We start from the raw sequence: 23,632 nt of genomic DNA, 5'->3' as shown, positions 1-23,632 counted from the left end.
GGAATCACAAAAAAGCTGGGCCCCCACCCCCCCCACACTTGGTTTTCCGCGTTTCAAAATATAAAACTGTTGTGGCTAAAGCAAGGGCATGGAAAAATAGTTTATACAAATAGAACCGTGAGCTTTAACGCTTAGAAATGGTATATGCTGTGAGCATATTGCACTGCGAAAAAAGGAATGAATGCCAAAAATCCCACTCTGGCCTGATTTAAGGGGTTATTACTAAAGTGTCTACAGAAAGCGAAGAGGATCCACTTTTCAACGGAACTCTCCAATTAGCTCTATGATGTTGTCAAACTTACGGACCAAAACAGTGCTTGGCTTTGCATTCGTAGATTTATGGTGAACCCCATCCCCATTTGAATGGGTAAAGGGCTGGCTTTCTTTATTCAAAAAATATGCGAGTCTGAACATCAGCTCGGCAGGAATCTTAGCTTTTTGGACCCCTCAATATCATAAGATATTGATCTTGAATGCTAATGAAAGGATAGTAATTCCCACTTGGAAATTATGCAGAAGTGTGTTTGTTGGGTCAAAACAGTTGAATGTATGATTGTATTATTCACAGAAATGCACAATTCAGCCATTTCGGATAGAGACACCACTGCTTACATTCTGCTTCAAAGGTCGTTATTAATTCTGAATATCTCAGATTAAGCTCACTTGTAGACAAGGAGTATATGATTCAAGAAATGTATTTGTTTACCACTTTTACATTTGGGGTGCACAGGCATGAAATCGTCATCAATCTTATCTTAAATATGGAGCCAAAAAGCTAATTTCCCAAAGTGTTGGATGATCCTTTAACCAGCTGGGCCAGTCCACTGCATCCAGTGATTAACTGATCTGGCTCTTGCGGGCAAGGTTCAGTTCTGCTCCTCCACTGACCAGCAATTCCACCCCAGTGCAATAAGAAGCATCAGCAGCCAAGAACAGGGCAGCCAATCCACATTCGGTTTCTGTTCCCATCCGGCCAATCAGCTGTCAGGAGGAGAAAAGAAGACAAAGAGGTCAACTGCATATGCGCCAATGGCCAATTTTGTGCTGTGGAGTTGTAATTGAAAACAGCTCACTATTTCCATGATATACTGAGAACAGTATTATCTATGCAGAATGAACCAGTATGGACATGAGGCTGGTTATTTGCATAAATGTAATTGCGCCAGGGTAAAACCAGTGATCCCCCTGTTCCTGTCTGTCTCTGTGTACTTGCCTGAGATTCCTCTCCTTCTTTGATGGCGGCAGCAGCATTTCCTGACTGAGCGGCGAGGTCCTCCCACAGGGGAGTCAGCACATTACCTGGAGAGAGACTGTCAGAGAGACACACAGAACTTTGACTTTTGACACCCTTTAACACTGAGAGAGAGAAGGTTCTGGAGAATGAATTTCGACCTGTGAGAGAGAGACAAAAGCATTCTCTTCACAGCATTTTGTAAGCCTTTTTAAATACTGTAGTTAACTAGACAATTTCTTTGGCAAACAGTAGAGAACCATAAAAACCAGTCTTTCTCTGAGTCTGAATGCTCTGGGGGGTTGAAATTGAAAAACAGAGGTACAGGCACAGAATTTGACAAGACCATACATGGCATGGTGGTTGTTCCAATTGTTCATTCTATCCGTCCTTGTCTCCTCAGTCCTCAACTGACCTGGAAAACGATCGAGGCCAATTGCCAGTGTGTCATAGATATGACTGAACATGGTCATTTTATAATAAGTCCAAGGTAAAAATCCTGCATGTCTTTAAATTAAATGTGTGTGTGTGCTGTTCACCATGTGTTTCCTCAGACATTTTTACAGCATGTGCATTTGATGGTCTTGCCACTGGCAGCCTGTAGCCTGGTGGCTAATTTACATGACTGGGACCCGGAAGGTTGGTGGTTGAAGCCCTGGTGTAGCCACGATAAGTTGCACGCAGCCCTTAATCCTGCATTGCTCCAGGGGGGATTGTCCCCTACTTATGCTAATGAACTGTAAGTCACATTGGATAAAAATATTAAATAACAGCTATATAACAATATTTAACATATAAATATGTTATTTTTGTCACTCTCCCCTAATTAGGTCAACTAACTGTATTTTGAAACGTTACAATTGCCCATGCTATCGTGTAACAAGCTACTTGTCGGTGTGGTTTGAGTGCTTACAGGGACAGCTGACATGCAATAACTGAAATACAGGTTTAAAATCCTCCTGGGTCATGTGACAGAGACAAACTGCTGGCCCTTTTCATGATGTCTGCAAATTACAACAAAATATCTGCATGCACAGGCCTTGAAACCACAATCAGCAACTATACGTTTATGTAAATAATATAAATGCATTGATCTGATATTTTAGAGCTTTTTAATTATAAAAAATATATATTACATTATATTACATTACAGGCATTTAGCAGACGCTCTTATCCAGGGTGACGTACAACAAGCGTGCACTTTGATGTGTATTTTTGTTATAAGGGACTGAACACCTGCCTGAAAGCATAGCAACACAAACATTAATGAGTAACAAAGTAATGCTATGCAATTAGATCAAGGGAAGACAGCATCACAGTGGGACAGACAGCAGAGCTGCAATCAAACTCACCAGTTGACTCTCACGTTATACTGACTCTCATCAATGGCCATAGCTTTGGTCATAGCAGTGATCGCCCCCTTGTGGAACAGCATACATATTACACCCTCATAGAGCATAGCCACTGCACAGCAGGCAGTGAAAACCACAGAGCAACAGTTCATACACGTACCTTGGTCGCGACGTACGGAACAGCGTGCTTCTGTCCGATTGAAGCCACCAGGCTGGACACGTGAATGACGTTTCCCTGGCAACGTCGAAGGTGAGGGAGGGCCAGCTGAAGGAGACATGAGCCTTGTCATGCTTTCACAAAAAGAGTTTGCACGTCATGCACATAAAGCACAGTTCATTTAGAATTATGTCGGAGAGAGGGAAGTACGGAGAAGGAAAGAAAGATGGAAAGAGGAAGAGAGGGAGGGGGAAAGAGAGAGGGAGAAAGAGAGGAAGCAAATACTGTTCAAACACCGAAGCAGCTGGAGACCCAGGCTGACAGATGACAGCTGGAATATTTATCGGACAAACCTCCGTGAACTTTCACAGACACGGTAGAACTGCTCTGCGTGCAGCTAGCGGTGTCGTACTAACGTCAGCTAGTGGTGTCGTGCTAACGTTCAGCACCAGGGCTAATGTAACTCCCTCCCGTCAATGAACATGAAAAATACAAACCCCCACTCTCTTAGCATATTTTCTCATTGTATACAATGAGTAAATACTGTAGGCCCCAGGGGAAGCCTTGGCCCTCTTGCCTTTGTAGCGAGGAAGTAACTGATGAGGTTGAAGTTGACAAGATCCCTGAATTCCTCTGCTGTGGTCTCATCGATCGCCTTATGAGGAGGATCTGATGATGCAAAGGGAGACAGAGAGAGGAGGCTTATGAGGAGGATCTGATGATGCAAAGAGAGACAGACAGAGGAGGCTTATGAGGAGGATCTGATGATGGAAAGAGAGACAGAGAGGAGGCTTGTGAGGAGGATCTGATGATGGAAAGAGAGACAGAGAGAGGATGCTTATGAGGAGGATCTGATGATAGAAAGAGACAGAGAGAGGATGCTTATGAGGAGGATCTGATGATGGAAAGAGAGACAGAGAGAGGGTTATGTCTATTTCTAAGTTAGAATGGGCATTTAGAAGACACTCCTATCCAGTGCAAGTTGCACAATTTTCTAATTTTTACATAGTATTGATCAACAGCTGGATATAAATGGTAAATGCTTGGCATTAATATAGCGCCTTTATCCAAAGCGCTGTACAATTGATGCTTCTCATTCACACACACACTCACACACCAACGACAACTGGCTGCCATGCAAGGTAACAACCTTACTTGGTGTTTACTTTAACAGTTCACGTTAAGCACCTGAAGGGTACAATGGCAGTGTCCTACCTGGGAACCAAAAGTCCTGTTCTCTAAACATTTCACCACACTGTGGGGGCTTATATATGCACATTTATGGAACTTAACACTGGTACTGAAACAGATATTTCATATTTGGCGGTGTATACACATATGTATGCTGGTCACCACGGCAGATTAACACAGATGCATAGGGGAAGACACTCACGCCATCCTGCATTGTTGATCAGGCAGTCAATTCCACCAAAGCGCTCAACTGTCACCGAGATCAGATTCTACATAAAGAGAGATTATGACAGATTACCACCATATATACAGGCGAAAAGTACCCTGCAGCTCAGCAGGGTCGTAACCCGCATAAGAGCACTGCTGATGGACCTGCCGACACCTCAACGCTTCCTGACACAAGCACTGACGCAAACAGGGCATCTATAGGCATTGCACGGCTGCTTTCGTTACCTCACATGGCGCCCCATGAGGAAGTCACCAGTTCAGAACCGAGGAGGGTCACAAGACCCTGTGATTCCCGTTTTCAGTCTCACCTTGACATCGTCATCCTTGGTGACATCACAAGGCACAAACAGGCAGGTTCCGGGGCCTGTGCCGTTAAGTTCTGCTTCCAGTGACTGCCCTGCTTCCACTAGCAGAGAGAAAACAAACACAGCAAGTATAGGATATAATGTTTACACCCATTGTTCTGGGATACTTAGCCTGGGTCAAATTGACATTCGTTTGTGATTTTAAATATTGAATTATTGTGAAATATTATATTTGAAGTCATTGAGGGGCATAAAGCGAATACAAATGAAGAAAGAATAATAAGACACTGGTTTAGTCAGTAAAAAATGTAATTCCTCATTTAGGCTACCAAACGGATCAATTGCAAATTTAAGGTTTATTTTTTTACATAGTCTGTCGAGCTAAAATGGCAAAAGTTACTGAAATTAAATTGCATAATTCAATCAGGGGTAAAGCCACAGGGAAATCACAGGGAAAGCCCAGAGGCTGCTGTTCAATAAATATTTGCTTATTTCAGCATGCATTAATAAAAAAAATTTGCAGAGAGATCAATCGCGCAAGCCACTCACCCCCTCTAGCACAGAACACGACTGTAGCCCCATTTTTCACTGAAAGAAAAAGCAACGTATTATTTTTTTTTGGAAATTTAGAATATTAAACAGCAACACAAAAGACACTGAGCGATTCGTGGTAACAATGTAAATTGCATGGAATTTACCGAACACTTGAACGATTCCTTTCCCAATTCCTTTTGATCCTCCTGTAACTATGACAACTTTGTCAAAGTAGCGCATTGTGCCAGCCGTGGAAAATAAGTTGGAGACTGCTGCAGTTTGAATCCGATCACTTCGCTATGAACTACATCGCATTTGGTTTCTTTACTGTCAGCGTTTTGTTAGTCAGAGCTTCTCAACAAACGCAGACTTTACACCACTTCGCTTTTATCACCTGACTGGATCTTGCCCGCCAACTTTAATTGCAGCTAGAAACCTGGACATGTATAGCCTTTTTTAACTAGACAGCCATGGACGCCTTCAGCTAACGTAAGTTTGTGAAGGCGTATTGCCAATAAATGATTTCTTATTCATTCATCAGTTCTTGTTCCGAGGTGAAGCGCCGAAGAAGCCAATGTATGAATGTTTAAAATATGAAACGACCCCGTCTAATTACAAACACTCAACATGTACATTTACAAATCACAGCATTGCATGCAAACTCAACATACAAATGAACAAAACGCATTATACGATTTGATTAACGATCATTATCCATTAACACCATACAAAATGTCAATCAAAAGCCACGCCCTTGGATACAGATCCATATTTTAGGCTCTCGATCTGATTTCCTTTGTTGCAGGAAGAACAGCGGTTTTGTTCATAATCGCGTCTATAGGAACTGGAGAGTGCGGGCTAGAAGTTTAAGGAAAACATTGTTTTATTTTATTTATTCATTTATTCATTAATTTTTTACAATAGATAGCCCATGGAGTATCTTGTTTATAAGGTCTCGAAGAACATCATAGAAATGTTTAACCCTCCTATTATGTTAAGATTTTATGACCGCTTTTATGTTTGGGGTCTAATTGAGCCCATAATTTTAAATAAACACACAAATATTGTGATATAAATATTTTGACACTTTGGTTGTCGCCTTCTTATTGTTTCAAAAATGACTAGCCATGACTAATGACGTTTATCCATAAATATGACAAATCTGTGAGAAAAATCCAATTTTAGAGCCTAAGGTACAGTAAGTGAATATGTTTGGCACCTGGCAGGAAGCAAACAATGCTAAGACTGATGTTTACATGTTTAATGGCAGATAGGTCTGTAAATAAGCCAGACAGGCTTCGTGGGACTATATTGCAGTTCATGTGCATCTTACAGCCTGTCCTTGTCATACAACACAAATTCAGTTAATCATATAACAGAAATAGCATCATGTGACCTGTTTGGGGGGGGGGGGGGGGGGTGTCTGCTCCTGCACAGCTGCAGTACATTCGGACTGAAGTGTGTTTTTCTTCATGAGGGATCACCAATATGAGTCTCCCTGTATTTGCCAGGGGGTCCCTGTAAATAACGCTGTGAGTGTGCCAGACAGTACGACTGACACTGGAGAAGGAGTGGGACTCCAGCAGAGAGAGAGAGAGAGAGAGAGAGAGAGAGAGAGAGAGAGAGAGAGAGAGAGAGAGAGAGAGAGAGAGAGAGAGAGAGAGAGAGAGAGAGAGAGAGAGAGAGAGAGAGAGAGAGAGAGAGAGAGAGAGAGAGAGAGAGAGAGAGAGAGAGAGAGAGAGAGAGAGAGAGATGCTGGGGATTGAATTTCGACCTGACAGCATTCCCGAATATTTCAAGTCAGACAGCTTGAGCGTGAGAGGGAAGGAGAGACTGAAGGCATTGACCTACAAACAAGATGGAGCTAACTGATCAGCTGGGTGGGGTGGGGTATTACCATGACCACAGCATTGACCTCCACCAAAAGGAGCTGGGGGCTCCCCTTCCCAAACCCGGGTGAGGAGGGCGGGGGGGGGGGATCGCACAGGGACCAGAGGCACAGGCAGACCCAGGACCAGTAAGGAGAAAGAGAGCGTATGGAGGGGCATGCAGTACAGGAGGCCATGACAGACACAGAGTGTGACTTTTTGTGTAGCGATTAGTCCCATCAGCAGTGGCTAGCTGGGAGAGAGAGAGAGTGAGTGAGTGACCATCTTATTTTTCTCATTGATATTAATTTTACTGCCGCCAAATATTGTATCACTATTAAAGTCTGGTATTAGCATTTGCTCTTATCCCTGTTGTTTTGTTAACATTATCATTCACTTATTTGTATTGACAGTAAACTTTTAACAACAATGAATCACCTGTATCTCTGATGCTTTAACTATGACAAATATTTGTCCAAGTCTTATTACCTGTGAAGTTGGCAAGTCTTTCATGTTAATAGACGTATAACTTTGCAGAGTTAGAGTGCATGAAACCCATAACGCCTGACTGTCAGGGAAAGGTCATTTAACCTCATGCATGCAATGTTCAAGGCTGCAGAGCTGAGGTAAAATATTATTGGTGGAGAATGCATATTCAGGGCCATTCACCTGAGGTAAGACATAGGGACGTGATGACTAATTAAAATTAGACATACACATGCACATTATAGTTATTTAGCTGATGCATTTTTAGCAAAAAGCGACTTGCAGTTGATTAGACTAAGCAGAGGACAATTCCCCTTGGAGCGATATTGGCTTAAAGGCCCACCAGCTGCTTGGATTTTCTCGGAGCTACACCGGAGCTTGAACCGCTGACCTTCATGGGTCCCATAACCACAAGGCAACATGCCGGTTAAAACGTTTTTTGAATAGTGGAAAAGGTACATGACTGGGAACCTAAAGGTTGGCGGTTCAAGCCCCGGTGTAGCCACGATAAGATCTGTGCTGCTACTGCTGTTGGGCCCTTGAACCCTGCACGGCTCCAGGGGGGGGATTGTCCCCTGATTAGTCAACTGTAAGTCGCTTCGGATAAAAGTGTCAGGTAAGTAACAGCGGATTCATGCATTCCCATCTTGTTGCAGAGCAAGGGTCGAGCCGTCTCCGAGGCAGAGAGGGAAGCGCTGAAACAGGACCCGGAGGAAACGACCACAGAGGGCCGGGATGAAGAACCAGGACGAGGGCCCGGAAGACGGGGGCATGAAGGAGAAAGAGGGCACGCCGGAGAGGGAGGGCGACAGCCAGAAACGGACCAAAGACCGGCGCAACACGGCGGAGCAGGGGGAGCGGCCGGATGACAAGGCGGAGGCCCGGCGGTCGGGCTCGCTCCAGCGGGCCGGCTGGGTGCTGGGCGAGAGGCTGGCCATCAACGTGTCGGGCATGCGCTACGAGACCCAGCTGCGCACGCTGGCGCAGTTCCCCGACTCGCTGCTGGGCGACCCGCGCCGGCGGCTGCGCTACTTCGACCCGCTGCGCAACGAGCTGTTCCTGGACCGCAGCCGCGTCTGCTTCGACGCCATCCTCTACTTCTACCAGTCCGGCGGGCGGCTCCGCCGGCCGGCCAACGTGCCGCTGGACGTCTTCATGGACGAGCTGCGCTTCTACGAGCTGGGGGAGGAGGTGCTGGCGCGCTTCCGCGACGACGAGGGCTTCCCCAAGGAGGAGGTGCGGCCGCTGCCCGCCAGCCAGCTCCAGCGCCGGCTGTGGATGCTGTTCGAGCACCCCGAGTCCTCCTCCGGGGCCCGCATCATCGCCATCGTCAGCGTCATGGTCATCGTGGTCTCCATCCTCATCTTCTGCCTGGAGACGCTGCCCGAGTTCAGGAACGAGAAGGAGGTGAGAGAGGGGGGGTCCAAACGTCTGCGGCCGCGAGCGAAAACGCATTCTTTTTTATGACTGAATACAAGTGCTTTCATTACAAATTATATTATAGCAGCATAACAATTTGAGTGAAAAGTTGAATCTTTGAAAAATTGAATTTCTTAGTATTTGGTATGTCTGCCTTTTGCCTTAATGGCAATGTGCACTCGAGCTGGCATGGACTCTGCAAATTTTTGCAAAACCTGATGATCCATGTTACCCCAGCATTATTTTACAATGTTACAAAGAAAATCCTGTCATGTCACTGAATTCTTGGCTTTTTTCAGTCTTCAAGTGCCCCATGTTCAACGGGGTTGAGGTCAGGTGATTGTGGATTGTGCAGCACTCCTTGCTCTCCTTTGGTCTTTCAGTAGCTCTTTCAAAGCTTTGAAGTTTCTTTCATTTGTTTTAAATGGGGAGGAGAGAGAGGGAGCGCCGAGAGAGAGAAAGAGAGAAAAAGGAGGAGAGAGAAAGAGGGGAGGACAACTGAAATAGAAGGAATGAGGGATAAGGAGAGAAAAGCTGAGAGAGGGGAAGAGAGATGGTTACAGAAAGAGGTAGAGAGAAAGCGAATGAGAGAGGGGAAGAGTAGAGAAAGGGATGGTTACAGAAAGAGGTAAATGGTTGGAATTTATATAGCACCTTTATCCAAAGCGCTGTACAATTGATGCTTCTCATTCACCCATTCATACACACACTCACACACACCGACAGCAATTGGCTGCCATGCAAGGCACCGACCAGCTCGTCAGGAGCATTTGTGTCTTGCTCAGGGACACTTCGACACAGCCCGGGCTGTCGAACCGGCAACCCTCCGACTGCCAGACAACTGTTCTTACTGCCTGAGCCATGTCGCCCCACAGGTAGAGAGAACGCGAATGAGAGAGGGGAAGAGTGGAGAAAGGGATAGTTACAGAAAGAGGTAGAGAGAAAGCGAATGAGAGAGGGGAAGAGTGGAGAAAGGGATAGTTACAGAAAGAGGTAGAGAGAAAGTGAATGAGAGAGGGGAAGAGTGGAGAAAGGGATAGTTACAGAAAGAGGTAGAGAGAAAGCAGATGAGAGAAAGCGAATGAGAGAGGGGAAGAGAGTGGAGAAAGAGGGATGGTTAATTAATATGATATGATCAGGTTAATATTGAGCATTAATATGACAGGTTAATATGGCATTAATATGACAGGTTAATACTGAGCATAATAGCAGGGCAAACGGGAAGGGGTTAATGCTGTAAACTCACTATCACTGGGGTCGTATTACAGCTTGGGGATAAACTGCACTGGGAATGTATGAGGGCTAATGCACCCTACACAGCCTGGAACCTGCTGTACATTAACACCTGACAGTTATAGACAATACACATCATTCAGTGAACACGTTGACTGGTCACTACAGAGTGTCAATGACACTTCAGGAGAAAAACAGACATGAGTCAATGAGCAGGGTGGGGTGTTCGAGAGAGAGAGAGAGAGAGAGAGAGAGAGAGAGAGAGAGAGAGAGAGAGAGAGAGAGAGAGAGAGAGAGAGAGAGAGAGTGAGAGAGACAGAGAGAGTGAGAGAGAGAGAGAGAGAGAGAGAGAGAGACTTCTGGCTTTCATGCAGTCAGGTCCAAAGTATTGGCACCCTTGATAAATATGGACAGAATGTACTTTATCCTAAAAAAAATAATTCCATTTCACAATTATTGGCACCCCTGGATTAATACTTTGTGCAACCACCCCTGGAATGCCGAGAGTCTTTTATCCTTTCCTATAATTTCTGATAAGGTTAGAGAATACATTTGGAGGGATTTTTGACCATTCCTTCATGCTGGAATTTGAATCATTGTTATCCTTAGTTTTTTCACTTATAGACTGCCCCCTTCAGTTCAGATTTCTTGGGATTTGATGGGATTTAAGTCTGGAGACTGGGATGAACATGGATGTTGCTTTCACTTAACCATTTCTGTGAGGATTTTGGTGTATGTTTGGAGTCACTGTCCTGCTGGAAAGTTAAACTATAACCAAATGTCCTGGTACTTGAATTAATTATGTCATTGATCTTAAAAACTTCCCCTGGACCACTGCTAGCAAAATATTCACTAAATTTACATTTGACAGTAGGGAAGAGGTGCTTCTCTTTTTATACATTCCATTTTGCCGCCAAACATGTCGATGGTGTCGCCAAAAGTTCCATTTTGGTCTGATCTGTCCATAGCACTCTCTTCCAGTCATAATTCTTCATGGCCCCAAGATGCAACCAGTCTCTGCAATTCTTAAACCATGATTTCTTTATGGTCTTCCTCACCATCTTGCGTACTATCTGTGGAGACAACGTGCACTTGCTTCCATTTTCTGGCATATTTGCAACCATTCCATATGTTTTACATTTTATTTATTATTGACCCTACATTGCAATAATGTTGGGGTATATGTAACCATTATTTGGTACCCATTACCAGGCTTATGAAAATCAATAGCCATCTGTCCTGGTTTCGAATCCTGGTCGGCTGAGGCCTCCCTGTGTTTGTGTGGGTTTCCTCCCACAGTCCAAAGATATCCTGGTTAGGTTGATTGGAGAGTCTAAATTGCCTGTGTGAGTGAATGGTGTGTGTTCCCTGCACTGGACTGGGGACCTGTCCAGGGTATATTCCTGCCTTTTGCGGGTTAGGATAATGAATGGATGGCATACTGATGGGAAACATCCCTTTGTCATCCATCACCATGCAAAATGCAAAAAACTGTCATTCAGAGCAGACAGCTGAAAAATGACCACAAGTCCGGTAGTGGGTACAAGGAAATACATAAACGGTTAAACACACCACACCACCACTGTAAGGGTAATAATAAAAACATGTACAACTTGTGTAATGGTGCACATTGGTGTAATGGGTGGTGAGGAAGATGGTGAGGGAGCCAATAAAAACCCAATGATCAAAGTTAAAACCCATCCACGCTGTTGAGACGTCCCAAATTAGTGTTGCGTTCATATTTATAAGATAATAAAATCTGTGACGAAATAAAACCGCAAGAAGGCTAAAGCCAAAGACTCTCTGCTTGAGAGAAAAGCTCTTTAGATTCGTATCTACCTCTTATTTGCAAAGCAGGGCAGTAAAGCAGCAGGTTCCCCCATGCCATATGAACGGCTTACAACGTTGACCGAGTCAGAAACCGAGACAATAAAGGGCACATTACAAAAATCATTTAAACCATTTCTCTATGTCAAAAAATCATGTTCTAATATAAGAACAAAAATATACAATTCAGAAGTTGCATGAATAAACACTTTTTTTTCTGAGCTCATTTTAATTCCACGTCCGGCCGACATATTTCCGGGATAAATCGTGTTTGTTTTGCAAATTATTCGATACAGACATATTTATGAAACCAAGTACCGCACTTGGGTATGAAGCTACGACTGTTTTCTGACTAAGGTTGACGTTTATTTCGTAATCCTTTCGGCCATTTTCGAGAAAACTATGTTTTTGCTGGGACTTTCTTATCTTGGAAATAAGAAAATGCTGTCTTGAACTACTTGTTATTGTTGCGTAAATGCATTGCGAGGTCATTTCAAAACTGAACTAAAGTAAAACATGGCAAACTTCTTGTACGGGGTTACCTACCCTTTCCAAGGTATAATGTGTCATATTCAGGTGACGGACAGTTTAGGAATATTGCTGCGTTATAGCGGAATGAATATACAGATGTATGTAATTACAGGATTTGGACTTTGCTGGATGTAAACCTGTAATTGGGGCTAACGGGACTCTGGTTAACCTCATTGTGAAATTGGTGCCATTTTAAATGTGTTGCAGATTTGTTAGAAAGCGCTAGGTTGCGTAATCGTTTTCGGATAGCTCTTTCAACACTTTGGAGAGCTTTATAAAAACATACTGTCATATATGTGAATAAAACACACGTGAAGGTTAGTTTTCTTTAAATTCTATCAAAAATTCTGCTTGTCTGATCATTCATGTGTCTAGACAAAAATATTTTTCGTATTTGGATAGATTTGGGGATACTTGAGAACATCTGGGTGCAGTTTTGGGAAAACTCAAATGTTGAATTTGAATGCCTGTTGATATCTTTACCATATTTTATACAAAAGTTGACATCAAGTCAACTTGTATATGCAGTTCTGGGTTGGTCCTTGACTTATGAATTGGGATATTAATTGCTAAACTATAAAAACACAAAGCTATTTGTAATTTTTTGTATTTGAGTGTAACTTTTGTGTGCACTGTATGTACATGCTCTGACATAAATTCTCTAAATTTTCTGAATGGCACAAGTCTCTTCTTTAATATAAGTCCGCAACCATGTGTGTGTATTAAGCAGTAAACAGATATTGACACTTTATTGTATTGAAATTTTATAGGACTAGTACAAAATAGGTGGAAATTGCCCACCAAAATAGGTGGAAATTGCAAATCCTATCTTGGAGATATCAAGTCTCATGAAGAACCACAAAATGGCTCCTCCATACCAACAAACTCTTTGGAAAGGTAGCACAAAGACAGCCCTTACTGAGGACAATAAAAAAATTTTGCCAGATGCCATCGAAAGTATGACTGGAAGAGAGAGCTATGGTCAGATGAGACCAAAATTGAATGTTTTGTCCATACACGCCATCACAAAAGAGGAATGCATACAAGGAGAAGCACCTCATGTCTACTGTAAAATAAGGGGGTGGGTTATTGTTGTTTTGGAGATGTTTCGGAGCCAGTGGTCCAGTGGCATTTGTATGATCAATGGCACAATTCATTCAACAAGAATGGTCAAAAATCCCTCCAAATGTGTCCTGAGGTGCTTGCACAAATTATTAAACCAGTTTCACCTGTTTTCCGGGCAAAATATTCAAAGAATTATTTATTTGAATAATGTAAGACTTTGGTTGATTCAATTGAATCATTAATTAAGTGCACTACTTTATACATGTTGGAAACTAATGTCTCAATAACTATTGTGTTTTAGTAGGGGCGACATGGCTCAGGCAGTTGGAGGGTTGCTGGTTCGATCCCCTGCCCGGGCTGTGTCGAAGTGTCCCTTAGCACGACACCTAACCCCCAAATGCTCCTGACGAGCTGGTCGGTGCCTTGCATGGCAGTCAATTGCCGTCAGTGTGTGTATGAATGGGTGAATGAGAAGCATCAAAATATAGAGTGCTTTGGGTAAAGGCGCTATATAAATACCAACCATTTACCATTTAGTTTACAGTATTTTTGCCATTCTAGTAGTTATATACACAGAGCACCATAAGTCTTGGAACAGAGACATACTTTTAATTGTGTTACTTGGCTCTGTACTAAATTTTACATTTGTAGTTAAACACTTTGCATGTGGATAAAGTGTAGTTTTTCCGGTTTTATTAAAGAGTATTTTTGTACATTTATTTTTGGTTTCACCATGTAGAAATTATAACACTTTTTAATTTTTATAACATTGGGACAAATGGCTTTACAAATGTGTCTGATTAGTTAGAGAGCTTTCAGTATCTAGTCTCGATTCTATGCTTTTGATTGCCTTGTTATTTCTGTTTGTCATTATGGGGACAACAGTTCTGGCAATGATAGTCAAGGAAGCTTCACTCACTGAGCACTTTATTAGGTATTTATAAGACTTATTTTCTAGACTTATTAAGTCTTCTGCTCCTGTAGCCTATCCACTTAGAGGTTTGATATGTTGTCTGTTCAGAGATGCTCTTCTGCATAACACTGTTGTAATGTGGGGTTATTTGCGTTACTGTGACCTTCCTGTCAGCTTTGAACAGTCTGGCTGCTGTTCACTGGATGTTTTTTGTTTTTCGCACTGCTCTCTGAAAACTCTTGAGACTGTTGTGCGTGAAAATTCCCTGGAGATCAGCAGTTTCTGAGATACTCAAACCACTCTGCCTGGCACCAACATTCATTCCACAGTCAATGTTACTTAGATCACATTTCTTCACCATGACTGGTCGAAGCTGACAGGAAGGTGACAGTAACGCAAATAACCACACATTACAACAGTGGTATGCAGAAGAGCATCTCTGAACACACAATGCGTCAAACCCCTAAGTGGATAGGCTACAGCAGCAGAAGACTTAAGTCAAAAAAATAAGTTATATATACATAATTAAGTGCTCACTGAGTGTATATGCATATGTATTTTTTGTTTGTTTTATGAGTTGAAAATGGAAAGTAGAGAAAAGGAACTGAATTAAAATGACAGAGAAGGAGAGAGAAAGAGAGGAGGGAAGGTTAATGGCAAGATTATTTTGGTCATGTCGTTAAATCTGATACACTTAAATTGAGTGGCAGCCAGTGGAGGGGGAGGAGAGAAGGGGAGACAAAAATACTTCAGAAAAAGAAGGAGAAGAAAACCTAAGGAGAGGAAGCCATGAGTAGGAAAAGGAATAGGCTGTGTTATCACTGTCCAGCCATGCCACACACACACACACACACACACACACACTCACACACACAAACACACACACACTCACACACATACACACACACACACACATACACACACACACTCACACACACATACACACACTCACAATCACATACGCACACACATACTCACACACACTCACACACACACACACACATACACCCTGCACCATAACACACACACTCACACACATACACACACACACATAGACACACACACTCACACACACATACACATACATGCACGTGCACACACACACACACTCACACACATACACACACATTCACACACACATGCACACACACACACACACACACATTCACATTCACACACACGCACACACATACACACAGACACACACACACACATATACACACAGACACACACGCACACACACACACATGCACACAGACACTCACATGCACACATACACATACATGCACGTGCACATACACATACACACACACTCACACACACACGCACATACATGCACACAGACACACACACACATATACACACAGACACACGCACACACACACATAGACACAATCACACTCACACGCACACATACATGCACGTGCACATACACATACACACACACCCACATGCACATACACACACAGGTACACATACACACACTCACACATACACACACACGCAAGTTCCTAATCTCTATCCAAACGTATCATATTTATATTCCTTTGAAATCACTTTCCAACCATATCAGATGTACTATATTCCTTTGAAATCACTTTCCAACCATATCAGATTTAAATGAGTTCCTAATCACTATCCAAAAGTATCATATTTACATTAGTTCTGAATCTCTGTCCAACCATATCAGATTAATATTAGTTTGTAATCACTTTTCAACTATATCTGATTTACAGTGATCTCCATAAGTCCTGTGACTATTTTTTTATTTCATTATTTGGCTCCTTACTCCATAATTTTAGATTTGTAATTAAACAATTAACATTTCACCAAAAGAAAGAAATTACAAACCCCCCCCCCCCACACTTTTTATATATCATCTCCCAATTTCAGGGTGTCATAATAAATAAGACAAATGGCTTTTCAGGTGTCTCTAATTAGTCAGGTGTGTTCAATCACTTGTTGACATGCTGGCTCCATACGGATCTGTGTACTGACACTCTGACAGCTCTGTACTGACACTCTGACAGCTCTGTACTGACACTCTGACAGCTCTGTACTGACACTGACAGCCTTGTACTGACACTACAAGCTCTGTACTGACACTCTGACAGCCGTGTACTGACACTACAAGCTCTGTACTGACACTTTGGGAGCTCTGTATTGACACTACAAGCTCTATACTGACACTTTGGGAACTCTGTACTGACACTCTGGGAGCTGTGTACTGACACTGCGAGCTCTGGACTGACATATTGGGAGCTCTGTACTGACACTGATGATTGACAGAAACTTTTCTGTCAATCATTATTCACACCTAATTAGAGGCAATTCATGTAGATTTAGCAATTTGATAACTGACTGACAAGAAGACTCTATCGACCTCTTGCTGAGGGATGGCTGAACTGCAGGTGAGATAAACTTGTGTCCCCACTTCATTACATTACATTACATTATTGGCATTTGGCAGACGCTCTTATCCAGAGTGACGTACAGTTGATTAGACTAAGCAGGAGACAATCCTCTCCTGGAGCAATGCAGGGTTAAGGGCCAACGTCTGTGCGGATCTTATTGTGGCTACACCGGGATTAGAACCACCGACCTTGCATGTCCCAGTCATTTACCTTAACCACTACGCTACAGGCCGCCCCATGACTTCAGAGTCATGAAACTGCAGTGATTATGGCGAGGGAGAGTCAGTGTGTGTGTGTGATTTGTGCGGAGGTGGGGGGAGGGACAGAGCTCTCATGTTTCTCCTTGGAGATCTCAGGAGCTATTTTTAGAAGTAGGACAACCCTTAGAACATATCAACAGATCAACATACGTACAGCAGTATTAATACACTCACTTACTCACTCTTGGACCGTGGTATTGGAAACAGTTCATTTGATAACCCTATTTACTAAATGCTACCCTATCCCCAATGATATAGTGTAGCTGGTATTTGCGGACTGTTGAAAAATAATCATTGATTTTCCCTTAAAGTGCTACATATGTGCGTGAGCAGAAAATGACATAGGAACTGGAAAAACATAGTCTGCCGCTGCTACAAAAACCTGTCAAACGGACTAAAACACACATCCAGAGGACATGTCCTCCTGTACCACAGCCTCCCCATCATGCCTCAGGAGTCCTCTGATAGTTTTGGAGAACAACTGGTACATTAGACTGCTTCTCTGAGTAATGCGGTTATCCTTAGAGGTCTCTATTTATAGTACAGGCCACACTCATCAAGGCCTAACCACAAGATGCTTTGGCTGCCTCTTGATTTCATTTTAACATTTGACAAATGTACCTCAGGAAATTATGAATGCTTTGTACCAAATCTCATATCAATGTTTGTATTCTTTTTAATGTCAATTTAATAAACCTCATAAAGCTCATCTTAATAGGTTTTACTATGCTGCCCTTTTTGTGCCATAATATCACTATTGGTGTCAGAACCCAAAATTAAATTTTATTAGTCAATTTGAATAACATTTGTCCTTTTCTTTCTTTTTTTGTGGAGTTAACACTGTTACAGGAACAAGCGCCTGCAATGTGCAATGAATACACTCATCTGTTTGACAGTCTACTGTCAGTTTCTAAAGCACAGCCTTTTTCAAAAATGCATTTGGCCAAATGAATTAAGAAACTATAGCACTGTTGGCCATGTCTACTAACAAGTCCACCTACATTAAGTGTGGACCCAGAACAGCTGATGTGCAGCTTATCCCTAATTGTGCATACACACATTTCTGGGAGTGCTGCATTGAGACTGCAGAATTGTGGTGTGTTATGCATTTGTTGCTTCATGTAATATATAGAGCTTGGTTGCAAATGTGTCTTGGGCACATCTGTCAGCAACTAACAAAATAATGGACTCCCTGCTGAAACAGCAGATAGCTGGTTGACCAGTTCAGACTGGCTCCGCGCTCAACATGGTTTGACCAGCTCCAGGTATGTTTTGAAACAGCTGGTAGCTGGTCATTTCAAGGTGGTCACAGCTGGATTTGACATCAGGGCACGCAAGTCTTACATAATGTCAGAGATAACGGATGCAACGCCTTTCTTTCCTGTTTTTCTTTAGCAAGCCCAACACCACCACCACTCTCACTCCAACTCCAACGGCACCGCGCCCGCCCAGCCTGCACCCAACCCCTTCATCGACCCCTTCTTCCTGGTGGAGACCATGTGCATCTGCTGGTTCTCCTTCGAGCTGATCATGCGCTTCTCCTGCTCGCCCAGCAAGACGCACTTCTTCAAGGACGTGATGAACGTCATCGACTTCTTCGCCATCATTCCCTACTTCATCACCCTGGGCACGGAGCTGGCCAAGTCCAAGGGCTCCTCCCCGGCCATGTCCCTGGCCATCGTCCGGGTCATCCGGCTGGTGCGCGTCTTCAGGATCTTCAAGCTGTCCCGCCACTCCAAGGGCCTGCAGATCCTGGGCCAGACTCTGAAGGCCAGCCTGCGCGAGCTGGCCCTGCTCATCTTCTTCCTCTTCATCGGAGTCATCCTCTTCTCCAGCGCCGTCTACTTCGCGGAGGTCGACCACAAGGAGACGGCCTTCACCAGCATCCCAGAGGCCTTCTGGTGGGCGGTGGTGTCCATGACGACGGTGGGCTACGGGGACATGTACCCGGTGACGGTGGGCGGGAAGCTGGTGGGCACCATGTGCGCCATCGCGGGCGTGCTGACCATCTCGCTGCCCGTGCCCGTCATCGTCTCCAACTTCAGCTACTTCTACCACCGGGAGACGGAGTGCGAGGACACCACGGAGTACACGCACGTCAGCACCTCGGTGTGGGAGAACGAGGATGAGGACGAGGGGGGTGACCACTACCTGCCCCTGGAGGGAGAGGCCAACGGGGGCATCTGCGCCCCCCTCAACCGGACCCTGCTCAGGGGGCTGTGCGCCGGGCAGGAGGGCGAACAGAGGGGGAGGAACATGTACCTGAGAGAGCCGCTGGTCACGCAGGTCTGAAACAGGAAGAGAGACGGGATGCAGTGTACAGACACACACACACACACACACACATGTACACACACACACACACATGCACACACACACACACATGTACGGACAAACAAACACAGAAACACACACACACAAAGACACACACACACATGTATGCACACACAGACACACATACATGGATACACACAATAACTGACTAAACACAATGCTTTGTATTACCAAATAATACAAAACATAGGACATAGGCAACTTTGCACGCAGAAAACAGTTCATGCCTGTGTAATGGAGAGGATAAAACCAGAGAGAGAGAAAGAGATGCAAATATCATAACATTGATGTTTACTCATATTTTACCCAAAGCAGTTACAAATGGCTTTATTTATTTGTTATATATTTATTATTTGTGTTTATTAGTGATTATTATTCATTATTACATTGTTTTGCGTTTGATCTGAATTAACTGTATATTTATTTATAAAGCTAAAATGTAATGTATATTTGAAATGAATTGGCATGTTCATTTGGGGGTAGAGTTTGTTTGAATAACTTTTAATAGATTCATATCATTACGCATTTGTTGCGCCTGATAACTTTTATTTGTGACTTTAATATTTTTGCATAGATAAGGGCAACTACACACACACTAACATTATATATACACCCAGTGACTACTATTAGGTATTTATTTGACTTCAAGTTTTGACATGTTATGTGTTCAGAGATGCTCTTCTGCATACCACTGTTGTAATGTTATTTGAGTTCCAGTCCATTCTCCCCAGAGCCCTTTCATTAACAAGTTATTTTGCCCACAGAACTGCTGCTCATAGATATTGGAGTTTACATTCTCTGGAAACTCTAGAGACGGTAGTATCATTAAAATCCCAGGACATCAGCAGTTTCTGAGCTACTCAAACCACCCCCGTCTGGCAAAAGCAGTCATTGCACGATTTAAGTCACTTAGGCCACATTTCTTCCCCATTCTGATGTTAGGTCTGAACAACAACTGAACCTCTTGACAATGTCTGCATGCTTCCATGCGCTCAGCTGCTGCAACATAATTGGCTGATTTGATATTTGCATTTATGAGCTGGTGTCCAGGCCAACCTAATAAAGTGGTCACTGGGTGTAATATACTGTATATGTTTATTGTATGCTCCTGAGACTCCAGAGCAGAAAAGGTGTAAGTATTTTCATGCTTTTGACATAATGGATATACACTCAGTGAGCACTTTATTAGGTATTTATTAGACTTTTTTTGTTTTGTTTTGTTTGGTAGCCATTGTCATTTCCAACTGCGTGTGTTAGCGTGTGTTAGCGAGGGATACACTGTCCCTGGGCAGCCCCGGCTGGATCTGGCCATCCTGAGCACAATCTGGCCACCCATAAGCCTTCTCCCAGCCACATAGTCCCGCCTTCGGAGCTGCGAGCCCAATTATGCTGCTCCGTGTGGGCAGGCTCCCTGATGCCTGCATCAAGGTCCATTACTGTAGCCATGCACCACCAGGGCTTGCAAAAAATGTCTTCTGCTACTGTAGCCTATCCACTTAGAGGTTTGACGCATTGTATCCAGAGATGCTCTTCTGCACACCACTGTTGTAATGTTCCTGGATGCTTTTTTTTTGTTTTTCGCACCATTCTCTGCAAACTCTAGAGACTGCTGTGCGTGAAAATCCCTGTAGATCGGCAGTTTCTGAGATACTCAAACCACCCTGTCTGGCACCAACAATCATTCCACGGTCAAAGCCACTTAGATCACATTTCTTCCCTATTCTGACATTTGGTCTGAAAAATTAGGCAACAAGCATGCAAAATCCCTTTGTCAGCCATCGGCTTGGGAAAAACCAAAGAACTGATACAGTATATGGTATTTGACCATCACAAGTGAGGGTATTGGGTACAAAAAAATACATAAACAGTTGACCATACCACATAGCACTGTAAAGGCAATCATATGCTAAAGTTATGGAATGCCCAAATGGTGCTTTGTTTCATTCATTGTGCCATTGATCTTAAATAGTGCCCCTGGTCCACTGGCAGCAAAACATCTCTCAAAACATCAATGACCCACCGTATTTGACAGTAGGTATGAAATGCTTCTCCTTGTATGCATTCCTCTTTTGGCGGCAAACACGTCGATGAGGCTTTGTGCTCGGTAAGGGCTTTCTTCATGCCACCCTTCCAAAGAGTTTGTTGTAATGGGTGGGAGTGCCATTTTATGGTTCTTTTTGAGACTTGGTGCCACCAATATGCAACCAATCAATGCAATTCTTAAACCATGATCCGTGGGTTCTTTAGGTTCCTTCCTCACTGTCCGTGGGGACAACAAGCACTTGTGTCCTCTTCCTGGCAAATGTCCTGACATCTGCTCGGAAGCTGAAACTTGGTCATACATAAATTGTCCAGCAGGACAATGACTCCAAACATACATCAAAATCCACACAGAAATAAGTAAAAACATTTTCTGCAAAAAACATCTCAGTCTCCAGACTTACATCCCATCAAAAACCTGTGGTCTGAATGGAACGGTCAAACGGTCAAAAATCCCTCCAAATGTGTTCTCTAACCTTATCACAACACGATTCATGGTTGTCATCTTTGCAGAAAGTATTAAACCAATAATTGTGAAACGTGTTCTTTGGGGAAATACATTTTTATTTGAAAAAGACTTTGGTTGATTCCATTGAGTCATTAATAAAACACAATACCTTACACAAATTGGAAAACAATTATTATGTCAATAACTATTATTTGTTTGTTTACAGTGCATATTTAAGGGTGCCAATAATTCTGGAGGCCACTTTATTGAATAAAACAGCAGGTTTTGCTGAGGATACAATGATGGCAAAATTGTATTGACTTGATGTGATCATTAAATATTTGTATATTATTACAGCAGGGCAGCACGGATGGTGCAGTGGGTAGCACTGCCGCCTCACAGCAAGGAGGTCCTGGGTTCGAATCCCCGTCGGCCGGGGCCTCCCTGTGTGGAGTTTGCATGTTCTCCCCGTGTCTGCGTGGGTTTCCTCCGGGTACTCCGGTTTCCTCCCACAGTCCAAAGACATGCACGTTAGGCTGATTGGAGAGTCTAAATTGCCCGTAGGTATGAGTGTGTGAGTGAATGGTGTGTGTGCCCTGCGATAGACTGGCGACCTGTCCAGGGTGTATTCCTGCCTTTTGCCCAATGTATGCTGGGATAGGCTCCAGCCTCCTGCGACCCTGTTCAGGATAAGCGGGTTAAGATAATGGATGGATATTATTCCAGCCTGAAGACAGCATTAGTAGAGGCTCAATGTATTTTATCATTTAACAAAAACAGTTCAGCTCTTATACAGTATTTATGAATACAAGTTTACTAAATAATAAACACATTTAAACCCTCCTGAAAAAAACAGCACAAGCTAGGTTTTGAAACAGCTGGCAGCTGTTCAGACTAGCTCCCAGCTTGAGATGGTTTGACCAGCTCAAGCTATGTTTTGAAGCGGCTGGTTGACCAGCTACCAGCTCATATACGCTACCAGCACCAGCTGGTTGACCAGCTCATACCCAGCTAGACCAGCTTATGACCAGCTTTGCCGGCTCATTACTGTAGCAAATGAACACTGCTTCATGGAACTGGGTTGCATTTTAGTTGGATTTGTATCTTCTACTGCTGCATATTGTTGTTCTTCAAAAATCAAATTTCCCAAATGTACCCTGGGTACAGTAATGTTCTCTTTGGGTACAAATTAGTACATTTTCCAAGCCTAAAGGTAACTAATTATATATTGCTATTGCTACCCTATTGGGTACTACCCCGACAACAAGCATTTGTACTATTTTAGGCACAGTTTCATACCTTTCTGACAGTGTAGTAAATGCACTGCACAAATCAACAAATGATGGAAACGTACGGTGACACTGGGTGCAGCTGGACCTGCATGGATGCATCTCGTCATTTTCTCCTGAGGAAGCCTGGACTAAATACAGCATCGCCCAGAGATAGCCTCATTCCCAGCGGGTCATCAGACTCCGGATCCATGTTCTCTGGTCTCCCGTTCTGCTTCTTCACTCTTTCGTCCCCCAGGAACAGCTGATTTATCACAGGAAGGAACCGAGAAAACGGGATACCATGTTTCTGGCCAGACTGTTTTGTGGAAAGGGAAACAGGAAGTCCATGATGTGGGGACAGGAAAAGGGTATATCCATCCGCCTGCAGCAATTCCCTGAAGGTACAGTCTGCCTCTGTGTACTGCCGCTAAAGAAAATAGACCAGTTAATTAAATTAGACTTTCGCTGTTCATATTTCACTTGGAGCTTCTGAAAAGTTTTTTTTAAACACAATGTTGAACTTTA

General features: G+C 43.4%; 2 protein-coding genes across 4 annotated transcripts; one reads left to right on the top strand and one right to left on the bottom strand.

The window, feature by feature from the left end:
• Window positions 1–703: 703 nt before the first annotated feature.
• Window positions 704–5,377, bottom strand: hsd17b14 (hydroxysteroid (17-beta) dehydrogenase 14). Of its 2 annotated transcripts, XM_061225008.1 has the most exons (9): window positions 5,163–5,377; window positions 5,014–5,052; window positions 4,468–4,565; window positions 4,134–4,200; window positions 3,318–3,409; window positions 2,744–2,848; window positions 2,584–2,651; window positions 1,214–1,310; window positions 704–981 (listed from the first exon to the last, which is right to left on the bottom strand). In XM_061225008.1, exons 1-9 carry the CDS (start codon window positions 5,236–5,238, stop codon window positions 838–840), a joined length of 786 nt encoding a protein of 261 aa, XP_061080992.1. In that variant the 5' UTR covers window positions 5,239–5,377; the 3' UTR covers window positions 704–837. The 2 variants fall into 2 exon arrangements, with proteins under 2 accessions (XP_061080992.1, XP_061080993.1); XM_061225009.1 differs by lacking the exons at window positions 2,584–2,651; window positions 4,134–4,200.
• Window positions 5,378–7,030: 1,653 nt separating this feature from the next.
• LOC133115150 (potassium voltage-gated channel subfamily A member 7-like) lies at window positions 7,031–21,931 on the top strand. 2 transcript variants are annotated; one of them, XM_061224906.1, is made up of 3 exons: window positions 7,031–7,139; window positions 8,009–8,759; window positions 18,410–21,931. In XM_061224906.1, exons 2-3 carry the CDS (start codon window positions 8,088–8,090, stop codon window positions 19,304–19,306), a joined length of 1,569 nt encoding a protein of 522 aa, XP_061080890.1. In that variant the 5' UTR covers window positions 7,031–7,139; window positions 8,009–8,087; the 3' UTR covers window positions 19,307–21,931. The 2 variants fall into 2 exon arrangements, with proteins under 2 accessions (XP_061080890.1, XP_061080889.1); XM_061224905.1 differs by having other exon boundaries at window positions 7,031–7,143.
• Window positions 21,932–23,632: the final 1,701 nt, after the last annotated feature.

The sequence above is a fragment of the Conger conger genome, chromosome 16, assembly GCF_963514075.1.
Source record: "Conger conger chromosome 16, fConCon1.1, whole genome shotgun sequence".
In the NCBI taxonomy this organism is placed as follows: domain Eukaryota; kingdom Metazoa; phylum Chordata; class Actinopteri; order Anguilliformes; family Congridae; genus Conger; species Conger conger.
The sequence above is the reverse complement of the archived record's forward strand: the minus strand, read 5'-3'. Positions and strand labels throughout refer to the sequence as shown.